This window comes from Amphiura filiformis, chromosome 17, assembly GCF_039555335.1.
Source record: "Amphiura filiformis chromosome 17, Afil_fr2py, whole genome shotgun sequence".
NCBI classification, from domain to species: Eukaryota; Metazoa; Echinodermata; class Ophiuroidea; order Amphilepidida; family Amphiuridae; genus Amphiura; species Amphiura filiformis.
In genome coordinates this window covers 22,848,636-22,866,167 of record NC_092644.1, presented here as the reverse complement: position 1 = coordinate 22,866,167, position 17,532 = coordinate 22,848,636, and the positions used below count along the sequence as shown (strand labels likewise).

The following is a 17,532-nucleotide window of genomic DNA, read 5'->3' as shown; positions in this document are numbered from 1 at the left end:
GTCCACAACAACAACCACCACCAATGGAGTGCCAATTTCTATTAGCCTATGCTGTCTTTCGATCAACAAGCACTGAATCTCCCAGCTTGACCAATTCAGCATTAATTTCCTCCTCTGACCTATAAAGCTTATTATTTTCCTGTGTGGAAAAACAGCTATTTACAAATACATCCTTATCCTTAATACACAACATGAAGTAAATATAGGGAGGACATGTAGCTATGGCTAGTGCAATGGATATCTAGGTTTGATCATAGGAGGATGCAAGGGATTTGTATTCAATTCTAACTGAACCAATTTTTGTAATAAGGACAGATTTTTGTGGTAATAATGTTTGCTTGACAATCAATTTAAAAGTTTTGTTACCATTTGAAGACACTGGTATAATGACATTAAAACATCAGAAAAAGGTGTGTGTGTGTGGGGTGTGTGCCTTTGGTTGCTGTATCTACCTGGTACACCCACAATGGCCGACATGAGTTGTTTAACACCTGTAGTTTGTTTTCTTTCCATTTACCTGGTGGTAGAATGTGTGTGTGTGGGGGGTGGGGTGGGGGTGTGTGTGTGTCACATGTAGGGGGTAGGGGTGTGTGTGTATGATACCTACCTAGTACACCCGGATGGACTGACATTCCTGATATGAGCCGTAGCTATCAGTTGTTTCAACACCTGTACTTTGTTTTCTTTCCATTTATCTGGTGGTAGTATGTGTAGATGTAGGAGTGTGGTGTAGTAGGCACCGTCTACTTCATAGCTATTCTCAGGCCATTTAGATGTCGGTAAAGTCAGGAAGGTCTGGATGTTCTTCTCCTCCCGGGATGCAGAACGGGTCCTGTATGAAAAGAAACAGATTACAATTATTTGTAATCTGACTCAAAGGCCTGTCACTGCAAAACTACACTTTCCTCTCACTTGCCAGTGTTTTGCACATTTACTATGCTTACTAATGTACTAACAATCCCCTTCCCCCCAAAATGAGTAAGTCGAAAAATGCATTTTCATGTTGAGAGAGACACATATCTTGGTATGGACAAGGAACTCCATACAAGCAAGGAAGTCAAATTTGGATTGAAACCAATGATGCTCAAAATATCTACACTAGCAGACAACACTATGAGAGACCGATGGATATCAAATGGAACTATTTTACTTATGATCAATTCGTAGAGCAGTAATGATTTTGTGCAAAATATCCAAGAAACATGAATTGCATAATCTTCTGCTTTCATTGTTCATGATGATGGGGAAATCTCCAGGGAGGGCAGTCCTCAGGGCTGAAAACAAAATGTCTATTTCCTGGGAAGAAAAGCCTGACATTTAAACATTTTCTGGCAACTCACTTTCTGACCTTAAGAAAAGTGGCAGAGTGGGTGCACTTTCACTCCCAAGATAGGAAATTTTTCAATAATTTTATACGTATTTGATGCAATAGGGAACAAACATTTCCACAATTTTTTCAAGCCAGCCGGGTAATTAGGCAAAATGAATACCTTTGACAGAATGATAATTTATATTCATAGCTGTTGAAAAAGTTTCATTGACTCAGAAATAGGTCAAGTTCCATAAAGATGTGTACTTACGTGTTGACGACATACAAGGCTATGTGTACCATATACGGAATCAAATGTATGTTACTCTGTCGGCCGCCCCCACCACTATCATCGCTGAAGGACTTTTCGAAGGCAAAGCGCGATAATAGAAGTTTGAGATCGTGGATGGTGGTCAGATAATTGGGCTCACGATGACCAGTGCATTCTTGAAGATAAATATTATGTCTGCAAAACAAGATGAAGAATAGAATTATTAGGCAGGGTTGTTAAGGCTGCAAATTTGAAATTGAAATAAAGGCAAACATATGGAGGAAATAATAATAAAAATGTGTAACATAAAATGCTTTAAACCCTAACTTTAACCTTTTTTGGACCAATGACCCTTCAGACAAGTGGCTTGTTACCCTTTGTATTATCACAGACCCTAGAAAGAAATAAACTGACTAAAGAGGGTGCTGTTATCAGCTTTTTTACGGAAGATATGATCTTAATCTTGCACACATGGGTGTAGATTTCAAATGGAGTCACCCATTCAGGTAACCTCATTTGAAATTCACACTCCCTGTGTAGGAGATTAGGGTTATGTCTTCCACAGGGGTATGTAGATTTAAATTGGAATAGCCCATAGTCTAAGGCACTCCACAGGTTATTAAGTAAAGGCACAGTTTATTAGGGGCTGTGCAATAATTATGAGCCCTGGTGGAGGGACAAATTTGGGGTGGGGTGGGGGTACACATGTTGTAGTAAGCCAAAAGGGGGAGGGGCAAGCAAGTTTTGGCAAGCCAAAAGGGAGAGGGGCAAGCAAGTTTTGGCAAGCCAAAAGGGGGAGGGGTAAGCAAGTTTTGGCAAGCCAAAGGGGGGTGGCAAGGAATATTGGCACACATTTAGCATATAACACATGTGTAATTGCTTCTTGCCTAATAACCCTCAATAAACAGGGACTTGTCTTCACTTTGCCTTGTGAATAGCAACACTTATATACTATGATTTGTTTTTAAGCTCAATGTTGATTGAGCTAAAGCAGGATCATAATAGTATGAAATGATGTGACTAAACAGTATCTTTTATGTGTTTTAATTTTTTAATTTTTCTTTAAAAAAAAAATCAAAAAAAAAAAATCACAATTGTACGTTTCCATACCCAAGTATGGAATCAGTAATAAAATGCATAAAAATGAGTACAAACAAGCCCAGTAATGGTTCAGTGGTTCTTGAGATAGCTCTAGATAATTTGAGGAAATATCTCAAAACCTAGACTGTTCATGTTGAAGCCTATGGGCAGCACACAGAGTATTAACTCTGCGAGGCAGTACCAATAACCACAAACAGGACACACTTTATTTAACATGATTAGCGGTGTTATTATTCCTGCATGCTATAAATGTCACTTTTCATAACATCAACAATATATAATACATAACATAGTCATGTTCAGGATGTGGAAAATCCCTTGCGTGCAACTTGAGGTCTGCCTATGTTTCGCCTCAAAACCCGCACGTTAAAGGAGTTCTAGTCGGTAAGGGCAAGGTGGAATATTTGGTACTTAAGTAGGTGAAACACATACCATCCACTAGGATCCACAACATGCTCATCTATCAGGGGAACAGTTCTTAAACCCCAATACATTTGTACATTAATTGAATGACCTTTGAAGATTTGGGTACAAAAACTCATACTCTGCAAGTTGAGGTCAAATTTTGCACTATAATTATGTAATTGAGGTTATTGGACTATGCCATTGGGATGAGGCTCTTGTGGTCTATAGTCATCACAGATTGATATACACACATCCAAAAAAGAAAGTCACTACTTGATTGCATGGTTATAACTTTGAGTATAATTAATTAAAACAAGAAAATCCAGATGAATATGTAGAGAATTTGGTTACCTGCAACATGATCAGGCCCGTAGCCAGAATTTTTTCCTAGGGGGTGCAGATTTCCAAATGCACACCTTTTCAAGGGAAATCTTCATTCTGGATAAAAGTAGACAATTCTCCCCTCTGCAATTGATTTTTGGATCGTATTTGACGATTTTGGGGTATATTTATTAAATTTATTGATATTTTTGGCCCAATGTTGCTATTTTTTACAGGCAAAAGCAGACCTTTTGCAGATTTATGGGGGTACATCGCTTCCACCGCCAGGCTACAGGCTTGAACATGATACTGCACTTGTTTAAAAAGAAATTGGACTGACCAAGAAATTATTGAGAGAATGACATTGTATAAAAGGATAGGTTTAAATGGGTATCGACCATGCCAAATGCTCTCCAGATTTATAAGACTGCGGTCAGCTAACAATCGGATAGCACACACTGAGAGCCACTGATTTCAGGTGAATGGAATATGCTAGGCTAAGCAATTTCACACAATCTGTTTGATTTTACATTTCATCATTATTTTCTTATTTTCAATCATTCTGATTTATTTTTACACAAATCTGGTTATCAGACTGCAGCTAAAAAAAATTCTCTTCCCTCATGTTCATGTCAGTTTTATTGCTTTAAGTTTAATCTTAATATGTTCAGAGTTATGACCACATTATCAAGCGTGGACTTTCTTTTTTGGATGTGTTTATATCTAAGTTTGAAATCTTACAATGATGCCTACCAGTAAAACAATGTTTCCAAATGTTGTGTTACAGGTAAAAATTTGAATAACAATGCTCAATGCCCCTTTAATTATATGGGAGAAACACTGTGATGATCACCTAGCCTTAAACTGTACTCAGGAACCTGTGGTCCCCAATGAGGCAACAGGCAAGTAATTAAATCACACATATTGTCCTTCTTAATTTAGGGGAAACACCATCACTAGGTCTAGGATCCACAACATGCTCATCTATCGTGGCACATTTCTTTAACCCCAATACATTTGTACATCATTGAATGACCTTTGAAAATTTGGGTACAAAAACTCATACTCTGCAACTTGAGGTCAGATTTTGCCCTGTTATTGTTTAATTGAGGTTATTGAACTACGCCATTGGGATGAGGCCATTGTACATGGTACTCACCTAGCTAGGCAACTAGCAAACTGCGATTCAGGAACCTGTGGTCCCCATAGAGGCAGCAGACCATTGCACTTTGTGTTTGCGTTCTGTAAAACCGCACTCTCCCACTCCTCACGGCCACGAGCGTGCCTGTATGATAAGGATAAAATGAAAATGATGCAAATGAATGAATTAATATTTGTTAACTTGAGCTTATTAATCAGTAATGCAGTGATTTATAGTGCACTATGCACAGGCACAACACCTAGACGTTGATCCACAAGCCTCAGCACACTTTAAAGGACTTTCCCATTCCTCAGAGCCAGAGGTATGCATGCCTTTATGATAATAAGGATAGGAGAAAACAAGCGCACATTCACATCAACCCATTACACCTTACCCCACATACGAACACAAACCTCATTCCCCTGAGTCCCCTCTTAAACAAGATCCCACATATGACAATTACCCTTCCCTGAAATCTAACGTCAATCTCTATTGTTGACAATAAGATATCAAAGACATTCTGTATGGTTGTTCATCATCAGTCTATGACAGAAATACATATCCTCACTCACTCCCACACACACCCTCCAAACATAAATGTACACAGACACTCCAATATAACCCCACGTACATGTACACAACGACACCCCCATCCACACATCCATCCTGAACACACACTTTCTAAAAGACCCTAACTTTGTCTTCCCTCTCCACATCAGACATCATAAGACACCTGTAAGGTTGGTCATCTATCAAACAAACACATCCACATACCTCATACACACACACCAATACCCCCCCACTTGCACACACACCCCACATCTACACACACCCCTATTCACCCTGCGCACACACTTTATAAAAGACCCAAACTCCCCATCTGACATCATATACACATGTAAGGTTGTTCATCTATCAAAAGAAAATCACCTACTTACCCCATACACACACCAATATACCCCACCCACATATAAACAAGCGCACCCCATCACACATCCACACACCCTCGCAATCACCCCCCCACACACTTTCACAAAGATCCAGTTGATAACGTTGTCTACCCTCTCCCCATCAGACATCATAAGACACCCCATATTAAGGTTGTTCACCTATCAGAACTTTGCCATGTAATACCTATTGACTGACTGCACTCAACAACATCTACAGACATACCTAATTGCCCAACAAGGAAAGCCATGAAACCAGCAATATCCTCTATGTAATTACACCTGTGTCTCCGCCGCCGCCCTGACACATCAACTTGACAAGTTCATACACTTGGGTTCAATATGCAACAAATATTTTGATTCCATTTCTTGTTCATTATTTCTCCACTGAGGTGAAACAATAAACAAACCAGTTGCATAACTAGTGCGGCGATTCCATTTCAAATTCACACCCTCTGTATTAAGGTCATGTCTTTCATATGGGGGTGTATGAATTTCAAGCCCAATGACCAAGCTGGTATATGGCTGGCTGACACAAACAAATAACAAAGAATATCATTCAACCAACTGTCTACCAACTGTAGCATTTTGTGGAAACATGTTTTCCTCCTATTTGAAAAGATCAGGAAACATATTATTTTGCTGGCAAAATTACTGGTCCTTTCTTTCATTAAACTTTGCTGCCTATTTTAACAAGCAACATAGTTCTGAATAAAATTTAATTTTGAAATTTTGACAAAATATAAAATATTTATTGCCTATGAGGACAAGACTTTACAATAACTAATGGCACACCAAAATATTAGGATTTAGGGTTAGTGTTTAAGCCTAAGTGGACGGAAAGAAGGAAGGAAAGAAAAAGAAGAAGAAGAGAAAAGTTGTTTTCCCCACCTGGGATTTGACCCACCAACCCCTCGGGTGCCAACCAGCAGAACGGCTATAGGGTCACTCCATATCAAATCAAGGAGGCGCCCCACCTGACCCCCTCAGATTTGCTTTATATTTTAGTCATATGTTGTACCTGTAAAAATATTAAAACCTGCAAATTTGAGGTCTGTAGCTCTTACGGATTTTCTGTGGCAGCCATTTAAAGTTGGAGTAGGGGGGTCTAAATTTGGACCCAAAAGTTGCCCTTTAAATAAATTTCATCTTTGGGCATTTGTGCCTTCTTTATAAAAAGAAAGAGAGGTCTGAAACTTTGCATACACACTAACTGCATGCCCAATTTGTCAAAAAATAAAAAATAAAAAAATTCTGTAATTGCGCGTTGTGTCACGGGCTCATTAAATATGCAAGAAAAATGTAATGTTTTGTAAACTGGCAAGTTTAGCCCCCTAAATTCACATTTTTGTCAGATTAATTATTTTTCTTGTCACCGATGCTATATATAGGATAAATACAATGAATACCCATAAAATTGGGGTCACAACTCATTTACATTTCGAACAGCGCCCTCACGAAGATGGAATTTATTGCACATTCAACATTTTCAGGGGGCCCAAAGTCGATGTGGTCCACCTTCAAAGTTTATAAAACATCACTTTTATATAACTACAAGTCTTAAATTACAACTTTGCTAAGTCCCAGTAATTGTATAGGTTGACTTCATATAAAATGACAAGCCCAAAGTTAACCATTTTCTTATGATTGCATGTAGTGCAAAAAGGGTGCAAATGTGCCGAATTCGAAGGTTGAAAGTCAAATTGACCCCAATATTGAAAATAAAATGGAAATAAAAGTAAATAGGGCCAATAACTATGCATCTAGTCATTTATTTTCAATATTGTGGCCATTTTGACTTTTAAACCTTCCGAATTCGCACATTTGCAGTACATGCAATCATAAGAAAACGGTCAACTTTAGGCTTGTCGTTTTATATGAAGTCAATCTATAAAATTAATGGGATTGAGCAAAGTTACAATTTAAGACTAGTAGTCATATAAAAGTGATGTTTTATAAATTTTGAAGGTTGACCACATCGACTTTGGGCCCCATGAAAATGTTGAATTTGCAATAAATTTCATCTTCGTGAGGGCGCTGTTCAAATGTAAATGAGTTGTGACCCCAATTTTTTGGGTATGCATTGTATTTATCCTATATATAGCATCGGTGACAACAAAAATAATTAATCTGACAAAAATGTGAATTTAGGGGCTAAACTTGCCAATTTACAAAACATCTTCGTGAGGGCGCTGCACTCCACCTTTAAATGGCTACCATAGAAAATCTGTATATATTAAAAACGAAATGGAAATACAAGTAAATAGGGCCAATAACTACTCATCCAATCATTTATTTTTAATATTGTGGCCAATTTGACTTTCAAGCCTTCCGAATTCGGCACATTTGCACTACATGCAATCATAAGAAAATGGTCAACTTTGGGCTTGTCATTTTATATGAAGTCAACCTATACAATTACTGGGACTTAGCAAAGTTGTAATTTAAGACTAGCAGTTATATAAAAGTGATGTTTTATAAATTTTGAAGGTGGACCACATCGACTTTGGGCCCCCTGAAAATGTTGAATTTGCAATAAATTTCATCTTCGTGAGGGCGCTGTTCGAAATGTAAATGAGTTGTGACCCCAATTTTTTGCTTATGCATTTTATTTATCTTATATATAGCATCGGTGAAAACAAAAAATAATTAATCTGACAAAAATGTGAATTTAGGGGGCTAAACTTGCCAGTTTACAAAACATTACATTTTTCTTGCATATTTAATGACCCAGTGACACAACGCGCAATTACAGAATTTTTTTATTTTTTATTTTTTGACAAATTGGGCATGCAGTTAGTGTGTATGCAAAGTTTCAGACCTCTCTTTCTTTTTATAAAGAAGGCACAGACTCCCAAAGATGAAATTTATTTAAGGGGTAACTTTTGGGTCCAAATTTAGACCTCCCTACTCCAACTTTAAATGCCTGCCACAGAAAATCCGTAAGAGCTACAGACCTCAAATTTGCAGGTTTTTAATATTTTTACAGGTACAACATATGACTAAAATATAAAGCAAATCTGAGGGGGTCAGGTGGGGAGCCTCCTTGATTTGATATGGAGTGACCCTATAGCAAGCCATGTGTGTGACTGTTGCCCAGCCAACAGTTTCGTGTTGAGACTAGTATCAGTTTCGTGCCTATATGTAGATTGGCAGGATGACGTAATCGGATCATGCGGGATGCATGGTCTTGCAGTCGCTTAGTGATGTATTGTTTTGTACGGTCTAGTAGCATTAGGAGATTAGGGTTTGGTTACTAGGGTCAGGATTATGGTTGGAAATGGAAACCACTTTTCTGCTACTAATGACTGTTTAATAAACCACCTTCTTGCCTAACCCTTGCTGTAAGTAAACCACTTGAAGTACTTTGATCCATCAGGTACTTGAAGTCCTTTACATAAGTGACAGTCATAATATTTACATCCTTATTCAGCCACCTCACAGATCATAAGAGGGAAACCACATATTAAAGGGAGATTTGTCTTGGTTGGCTTGCCATGCTCATACAGGGGACAAGGGGTGCAGAAAGGAAAGGGGACCAAAATATCAGACAGCGTACGCCATCCACCTGTGACCTTTCAATGTGCCAACATGGCTGTGGGGGTAACTCAAGTTTGCTTTGGGTAGGGAGGCACTGCTGAGAATTGAATGTTGACCCATCATTATACCAAATTGGACCCATCATTATACCAAATTCGACCCATCACAATACCAAACTGGACCCATCATTATACCAAATTGGACTCATTGCTCTACCAAACTGGACCCATCGCTATACCAAATTGGACCCATCACTATACCAAATTGCACCCATTACAATACCAAATTGGACCCATTACTATACCAAATTGGACCCATCAGTATACCAAATTGGACCCATTATTATACCAAATTGGACCACATTACTATACTAAATTGGACCCATCATTATACCAAAATGAACCCATTACTATACCAAATTTGACCCATCACTATACCAAATTTGACCCATCATTATACCAAATTGGACCCATCACTATACCAAATTGGACCCAATACTCTACCAAACTGGACCCATCACTACACCAAATTGGACCCATCATTATACCAAATTGGACCCATCACAATACCAAATTGGACCCAATACTCTACCAAACTGGACCCATCACTACACCAAATTGGACCCATCATTATACCAAAATGGACCCATCATTATACCAAAATGGACCCATCACAATACCAAACTGGACCCATCATTATACCAAACTGGACCCATTACTATACCAAATTTGACCCATCACTGTACCATATACTATATAGGGATAAGGTGAGGGTTGGGGTTAGAGCTAGGAAAAGCATTAGGGTTTATAATGACTTTTATAAGGTAATAACCCTTCGGACCATTGATCACAGTGGTGTACGCAAAGGGGAGGGGGCAGGGGGGACACGTGCCCCCCACTTTTGTTGGTCATTCGGGAAATTCAGGGAAATTCAGAGGAAAATGCTAAAACCGCACCTTACACACCTAAATCAGACTCCATTCGGGGGAACTGAACAACCTGCCCCCCCACTTTCAATGTGCTGCGCACGCCATTGATTGATCAGTAACCTCAATTGCATCTAGACCCTGGCAGGCTGGCATATTTCAGATATTTCACATTCTATGCAGAGACAAACCAGACTAGTATTTACTGAATAAGCACTCAACTTATTTATAGTGCAACATTAATTGTCTTCCTATAAATAAGCAAGTGAAGAAAGCACTTGGGAATTGGTTTATGCAATTAGGAAGTACAATGCCAACTGACAAAACAATATATTATAAATCTAGGTCACAGATGTATAAGGGCAAAAAAAATGTTTGTCTCAAAGCTTGCGCGTGCATTTGTAAAATCGTGCGATTTAAAAAAAAAAGAAATGCAGAAATTTTTGTATTTAAAATTTTTATTATTTTTTATTATTTAAAAAAAAAAAAAAATTGCATTTCGCATTTGTTTTCAAACCACTCGTGAGCTTTGAGACAAACCTTTTTTTTGCTTAAACAGGGTTAAAGGTTTAAAAATGTTTAGTAAATCTTTGATTAACTCTCTTCACGTGGGTGTCAACTGCAGACGACAAGTTTCAAAAAATGTTTAGAAATTCAAAAATTTCAGAATTGTAAATTTTCATGACCATATTTGGAATCAGCATGAAAAATACATTAAAATGAGTACAAACAAGCCTAGTATTGATTCAGTAGTTCTTAAGATAGCTCTTGATATTTTGAGAAAATATTTCAAAACTTGAACTTTTTCCATTGAAGCACATGGCTATAGCACGCAGAGCATTAAGGTGAAAATACCTTCACCTTTGATAAAATCTTAAAGGCCCATTCAGTGATTTGCTCATTGGGAGGATAATAAAAAATCATCAAAATTCCGGTTTTGGCACCTTCTTATTGTGTCACAGATGTGCTAACACAGCCTGCTAGTGGTTAAGCTGAAAGCCGTATATTAAAACAATAGAAGCCATTTTACACAAATCTGACATTTTACACAATTCTCTACTTATAATTTGGTTCATCTCAAGTTTGGTAGTGACGTTAATGCTTTTTGTAAGCATGCAAACAAACCACCTCTGTAAACTATACGAGCTCATTTTGATACTGCAGCGAGCAAAATATGCACATATGACACTACCAAACTTGAGGGAAACCAAATTATAAGTAGAGAAATTAGCTACATGTATTTGAATGGTGCTTCAACTTTGTCAATACTGCCATTTTCTTGTTGTTGTTTTTTAAATACAAAATACCAGTTTTTTAACAACTTTCCAGCATATTTTGGCAAATTCAGACCATTTTGACTAAAAAGGCAAAATTGGGCTATTTTCCACAAAAAAAAAAGAAAGAAAAAAAAGTAAAAAGCAAAAAAAGTATTTGAATGGTGCTTCAACTTTGTCAATACTGCCATTTTCTTGTTGTTGTTTTTTTTCATAATTTTTTTCATTTCAAAAATACCTAATGACAATTTGAATGACTTATCTTTCACTTTTAGGCACTTTATAAACACATATGCTGGGATCACTGAATAGGCCTTTAAGGGGTATAATCCACGCGTCTAGTACGCACTCGTTTCTAACTGAAATTTCTGTGAAATCTTGTCCGCGCAGTTCTTGCCGCCACGCGTGCGTCTAACTAAAAACTGCGTGGAGTGTGCGCCAGGCGCTGGTAAGAAGTTCAGCTACGCGAGAGTAGGCCTACCGTGTTTTCATCGCCATTTACCAATGATTTTTGTAAAAGAAAGAAAGATAAACAAAGAATAAAAGAAGGAAAGAAATAACTAAAGAAATAAAGAAAAAGTTCAGGAGTGAAGGAAAGAATGAAAGAAAGAAAGAAAACTAAATAAGGAAGAAAGAAAGAAAGAAAAGAGAAGGAATAAAAGGAAGATAAACAAAGAAAGACAGAGTGAAATTACAGAAAATTTAAGAATAAAGGAAACTGAAAAAATGAATGTAATCAATCAAATAAATAACAACGACAGAAAGAAGTGAGAAAGAATAAAAAGAAGAAAGGAAACGAAAACAAAACAAAGACAGAAGAAGGAAAGGTAAGAAAGAAGGAAGACAGAATTAAAAAATGGGAGAAAAGAAAGATAAAATAATAACCAAGATAACAAAATATATAGACCTAGGCCTAATTAGACTAGTGCGAGCCCATTTCAGAAATCCAAAAATGTATTATTTCATGGAAAAGAAAATTATGATGTAATTAAATGGTATTAGAACACATCTCTCATTTGGTTACCTATAAAGTGTAACTTTGTAATGTAATGTAACACAATTCAACTCAATTTTGGTAAAGGTTGGGCAAGAGGAAATCAATAATAGGCCTACGTAAAAATAATATAGGCTATAGGTTTATATATTAGGCCTATATAAACAAGAGCACCAATGGTACTGTGGCTCTATGCTTCTTTGGTGGGAAAGCGATTGTTCTTGAAGTCGAATGCGCAACAGGTTGGTAGCTGACCCCTAGGTGACACCAGATGACCCTGAAATGACCTTCCAAAAATTTGACCCCAAATGTTGACTGTATCCACCAAGTTTCATGCCCATACGACAGTTTTTGCTCATTTGACCTCAGATGACCCCTGGATGACCTCAGTTGACCTTGACCCACTAACCAATACAAACTTAATTGTTCTGCCTGGGGTCAAGATGCACCCACCAAGTTTGAGGAACATGCTACCCCACAAAATTTGGCTCCAAATGTTGACTGTACCCAGTTTCATGTCCATACGACAGTTTTTAGTAATTTGACCTCAGATAACCCCTGGTTGACCCCGGATAACCTGAAATGACCTTCCAAAAATGTAACTCCAAATGTTGACTGTACCCACCAAGTTTCATGCCCATACGACAGTTTTAGTAATTTGACCTCAGATGACCCCTGGGTGACCTCGAATGACCCCGAAATGAGCATCCGAAAATTTAACTCTAAATGTTGACTGTACCTACCAAGTTTCATGCCCATATGACAGTTTTTAGTAATTTGACCTCAGATAACCCCTGGGTGACCTTGGATGACCTTGAATTGACCTTCCATAAATTTGACTCTAAATGTTGACTGTACCCAACAAGTTTCATGGCAATACGACAGTTTTTAGCAATTTGACTTCAGATGACCCATGGGTGACCTTGAATGACCCTGAAATGAACTTCTGAAAATTTGACTCTAAATGTTGACTGTACACACCAAGTTTCATGCCCATATACAAGTTTTTAGTGATTTGACCTCACATGACCCTTTGGTGACCTCGGATGCCCCTGAAATGACCTTCCGAAAATTTGCCTCTTAATGTTGACTGTACCCACCAAGTTTCATGCCCATACGGCAGTTTTTAGTAATTTGACCCCTGGATGACCTTGGTTGACCCCGAAATGACTTTCCAAAATTTGACTCTAAATGTTGACTGTACCCACCAAGTTTCATGCCCATACGACAGTTTTAGTAATTTGACCTCAGATGACCCCTGGATAACCTCGGGTGACCTTGACCCACGAAACAATACACACTTGTTTTGTCTGGGGTCAAGATGCACCCACCCACCAAGTTTGAAGAATGTGTGACCCCCAGTCTCTGAGAAAATAGGTTTTTTTAATGCACAAATTATGCAAATTAAGTATTTCATAACCATACTTTGTGCTCAAAATCGAATCAGGTCGAGACCCTCTAGTCATGCTACCCCCTACCACGTTACATCATCATAGCGCTAAGGGTTCTTATGGATCCCCATATACAGCTCCACAAGGCGGATTTCTTCAGATTTCCAACCATATTTGTAGAAGTGTTCCGCATAAATTATGCAAATTAACAACTAAATGCACATAATCTTTGCCAAAAAACTAACCAGGTGATCAGCAGGTGTGTATCGTTCCCAGGGGTAGCGCTAGAACTAAACACTCCAGTGTACGCAGGGACCCCCGAACTTGCAGAAAATTAAAAAGTAGGGGGTCCGGAGTAGAGTTTGGTGAGTCCGATTTGCACAAATGCAGCATAAATATGCCTGCAATAGCGCTAGATTGAAAAAACTGGGGATCTGCAGGGACCCCTGAACTTGCAGAAAATTTAAAAATAGGTGGTCCGAACTCTATTTTGGTGGGTCCGGGACCCCAAAAAGCAACCTAGCGCTATACCCCTGATCGTTCCTGCCACCAGGTTTCGTTACCATGCGCCCAACTAGCCCTAGAACTCTGGCCATAGTATCCGTTTTTACTTCCACTAGGGCCAGAGGCACTTACATTGAAAAAATTGTTGGGAATGCTTGAACGATCCAGTACAAAAAATGAAATCATTTCAATGCTTGATCGAACCAATACAAATGTGTGTCAGGTCACTAATTAACATGATAAAACCCACTTGAGAACACACAATCGCCGGTCATTTCTAAAGATGCATTTATACTTTAATCGCTTTTGCAGAAACCTGAATCGCACGCATGATCAGTGTACTAAATCGCCGTCATATTTGCCTGCTGAACATGCGCATGATTCGCTGTTTTTCAAAAGCGACACGTAGGCTATTATTGACACCCTCTGTCGGTCAACGTTCCCTAGAATTGCACACATAACTTGTGCAGTTAACGACAAGGATTCAGTCTGATGATGAGCAACCCATGGGTATAAACACAGCTTTACACAATGACTAATTTACATAGGCACAAAAGACCGTGTTCATGTACCGTTACTCAGCCAAACATGGCAGAGTAGGTCCCGGATGACGGTACATGTTCCTATCTCCTCAACGTTATACCTTTCCAACAAGGAAAGAGATACGAAAGGCGAACGTCTACGCCCAACGGATCTTCAGATCTTGCTATCAATTTATGCCGATTTTTGCATTCACCGAAAACATACGGTTACGGAGCAAACTTGTATATGCTTCCTCCCACCAAGTAACGTCCCCGCAGGGTCTTACGGTTCCCATACAGCTCCGGACGGACACACGCCCCCTACCCCACACACACGGACAGACAGAAATAGTGATTACTAAGGCCCATCCTGAACGAGGTATCGGTACATGAGACCAGATATAAACATAGTTCAGACGAGACAAAAATCAAACCCTCACTCTTTTGCAGTGTTTGTATCCAAAGCTTATGCTTACATTTACAACATTACTTTAATCAAATTCGGAAGACTGAACAGTCACTTCCGGGTCCATTTATCACTATCTGCACCACTGATCCATTTCAGAATCCGAATTGATGCAGAATTTATCCTCATCTAACAAATACTCATGATTTTCTTCTTCATCTGAAACATTTATGCGACATTATTTGCACAACTGAATCACTGCAATTTAATCTTTCCAAAACTACGACTTTCGCCATTAGAATTGTTTATTGTGAACACATGTGCGAATGGTAGAGGGCTGACATCCTGAATTAATTGCATTACGTCATGCTCATCACTCTCTACACAGCCGCTGTGGTTCCGGTCCCTTCACTTCTAGTGTGGAGCGCGCGGACCAAAGCGGCTGGTGTAGAGACTGAAAATTATATTCATTCCTGATTCATTCATAAAATTCAAGGCGCGTCGATTCTACTACATGGGTGACGTCGTACGAGTTGAAAACAGCAGGAAATTAATTTCCGACATTTTCTTTCGAGATTTATGAAGAAAATATGAATGTTTTTCAACAGATCATCATATTACTTTATTATATATATTTTTTCAATTGGTAGCGTTACCCACACGCTTTATATATTGCTCCCACGCTTTTTAGAAACCCACCATTTATTCCACAAAATTTTAACCCCCACCCTAATACAGATTTTCAGAATTCCCAACCCCACGCTGGTAGAAAGCGTGCCGCACAAACAATGCCAGCTGTGACCTTCGCTGGCGAGACGTTGTTTTCAGGGTTGTCAAACCTGCGATTTGGTAACCCAATTGGGCGACTTTTGAAGATTTTAACCGGGACAAGTTTCTGCCCCATAGAATACAAAGGGTAAAGAAAAAAATTGGGCGACTTTTTCGATTATTTGATTCGGGCTGAATTTTTTTTGGCAACCCTGGTTATTTAGCGTTAATTTAACTAAATTACTACGCCACTGGTCTCTAAATATTTTGAAGTGTTGTCCCATGGTGACGAAACTCCCGAGAACTCAATAAACAATCTGGACAAAGGAATCATCCAATCACGTTTCTAGCCACGTGAGATCACCGCAAAAATTCATGATAAAAGGTCACTTTCCCAAAGAAAAATAGTGCAATCTGTCAATTCCCGCCATGATCTCGCAACTTAAATTACTCAGACCAAAATAATCTCTAGCGCATACAGGGAACCAAGCAAAAGATAGAAATGACTTGTTTCTCGTGACGACTTTTGACTTTTCTCACTTCAAAATAAGTACTTTCCCCACCCTAAATTCACCTCTAAAGGAGTGCAATCGATTGAAAAATAACTCAGCAAAGCTTAGAACCCAATTTGGTATCTAAATATCACACACAAAAAAAGCCTTAGTATAAAAAAGCAGCGCCGGAAGTTGCCAAAAAATGAGGTAAAATATGGCTACCATCGAGCTGGAGTCCTTAGGCCCATTAGCTCCGCTAAGAGCCAATAAAACTAGGTCTATATTTTGTTTCTTAGGCATACTGTCCATTAAACAGGCACAGTAGGCCTACGAAAAAATATATAAAAGGGGTGATATAACGGCCTTTTTTATTTGTCTTATTAACCAGTATTATATAACTTATTTAGTATAAAGTAGTTTCTTATTTGACTGATTATTAATATAAGGAAATTATTTCAATAGTATTTTAAGGTAAAATTCTGTAATTTGAAATATATATCACATGAAGTCAATTTTATTTTTTTAAATAAAATGTCTATTTTCACATCTGCCTTACTTCGCGTGCAACTAACTGACTTTATAACTTTATGATAAAACGAGAATGATAAGTAGATCGAACCAAATGAAAAAAGGTTGTATTTTTTAAATGTATTTGTAATAAAGATGGCAACCTGACAGCCTTGCAAAGATAAAAAAAAACCGTTGTCCCATGCAGCAAACACAGAAAACGTTAAAACTTTTAAACATTTGGGTTTTGATTTAAGTAAATTAAATGTCGGGTTATATAAAGGTTATGAACACGTTTTAATACGGTTTGTATGAAAACACTACAATAATATTTCTAAAATGTTTTCAAAGTGTTATTGTAAAAAATATGTTTTGCAAATAGTTTTTGCCAAATATTTTGTCAACACTGAAATTACATTATGTTAGAATGTTTGCAGTATAACGCTTTTGAGTTTTGAAAACGTTTGATACACTTTATAACCCTTTAAAGACCCCAACATTTAAACGTTTGGAACCTTTTTATAACCTTTGAGAATGATGTCGAATATGTTTTGTGTTTGCTGGGTACATGCCTAAAATGAGATGATATTTGAGTAATATTAATATCATTCTAAACATGGTAAATAACGGGATCCGCTAATATTTAAGTTAATAATTAAAGGCCTATTCAGTGATAGCCTGCAAAAAATTAACATTGTTTATAAATTGCATAG

General features: G+C 38.0%; 1 protein-coding gene across 1 annotated transcript in view; it reads right to left on the bottom strand.

Moving 5' to 3' along the window:
* LOC140137484 (E3 ubiquitin-protein ligase UBR4-like) overlaps nucleotides 1-17,532 on the bottom strand; it is a 194,859-nt gene that overhangs the window by 7,055 nt on the left and 170,272 nt on the right. Inside the window, 3 exon segments of the mRNA XM_072159195.1 lie at nucleotides 608-832; nucleotides 1,581-1,775; nucleotides 4,567-4,692. Of these exon segments, the coding sequence (XP_072015296.1) occupies nucleotides 608-832; nucleotides 1,581-1,775; nucleotides 4,567-4,692 (546 nt within the window).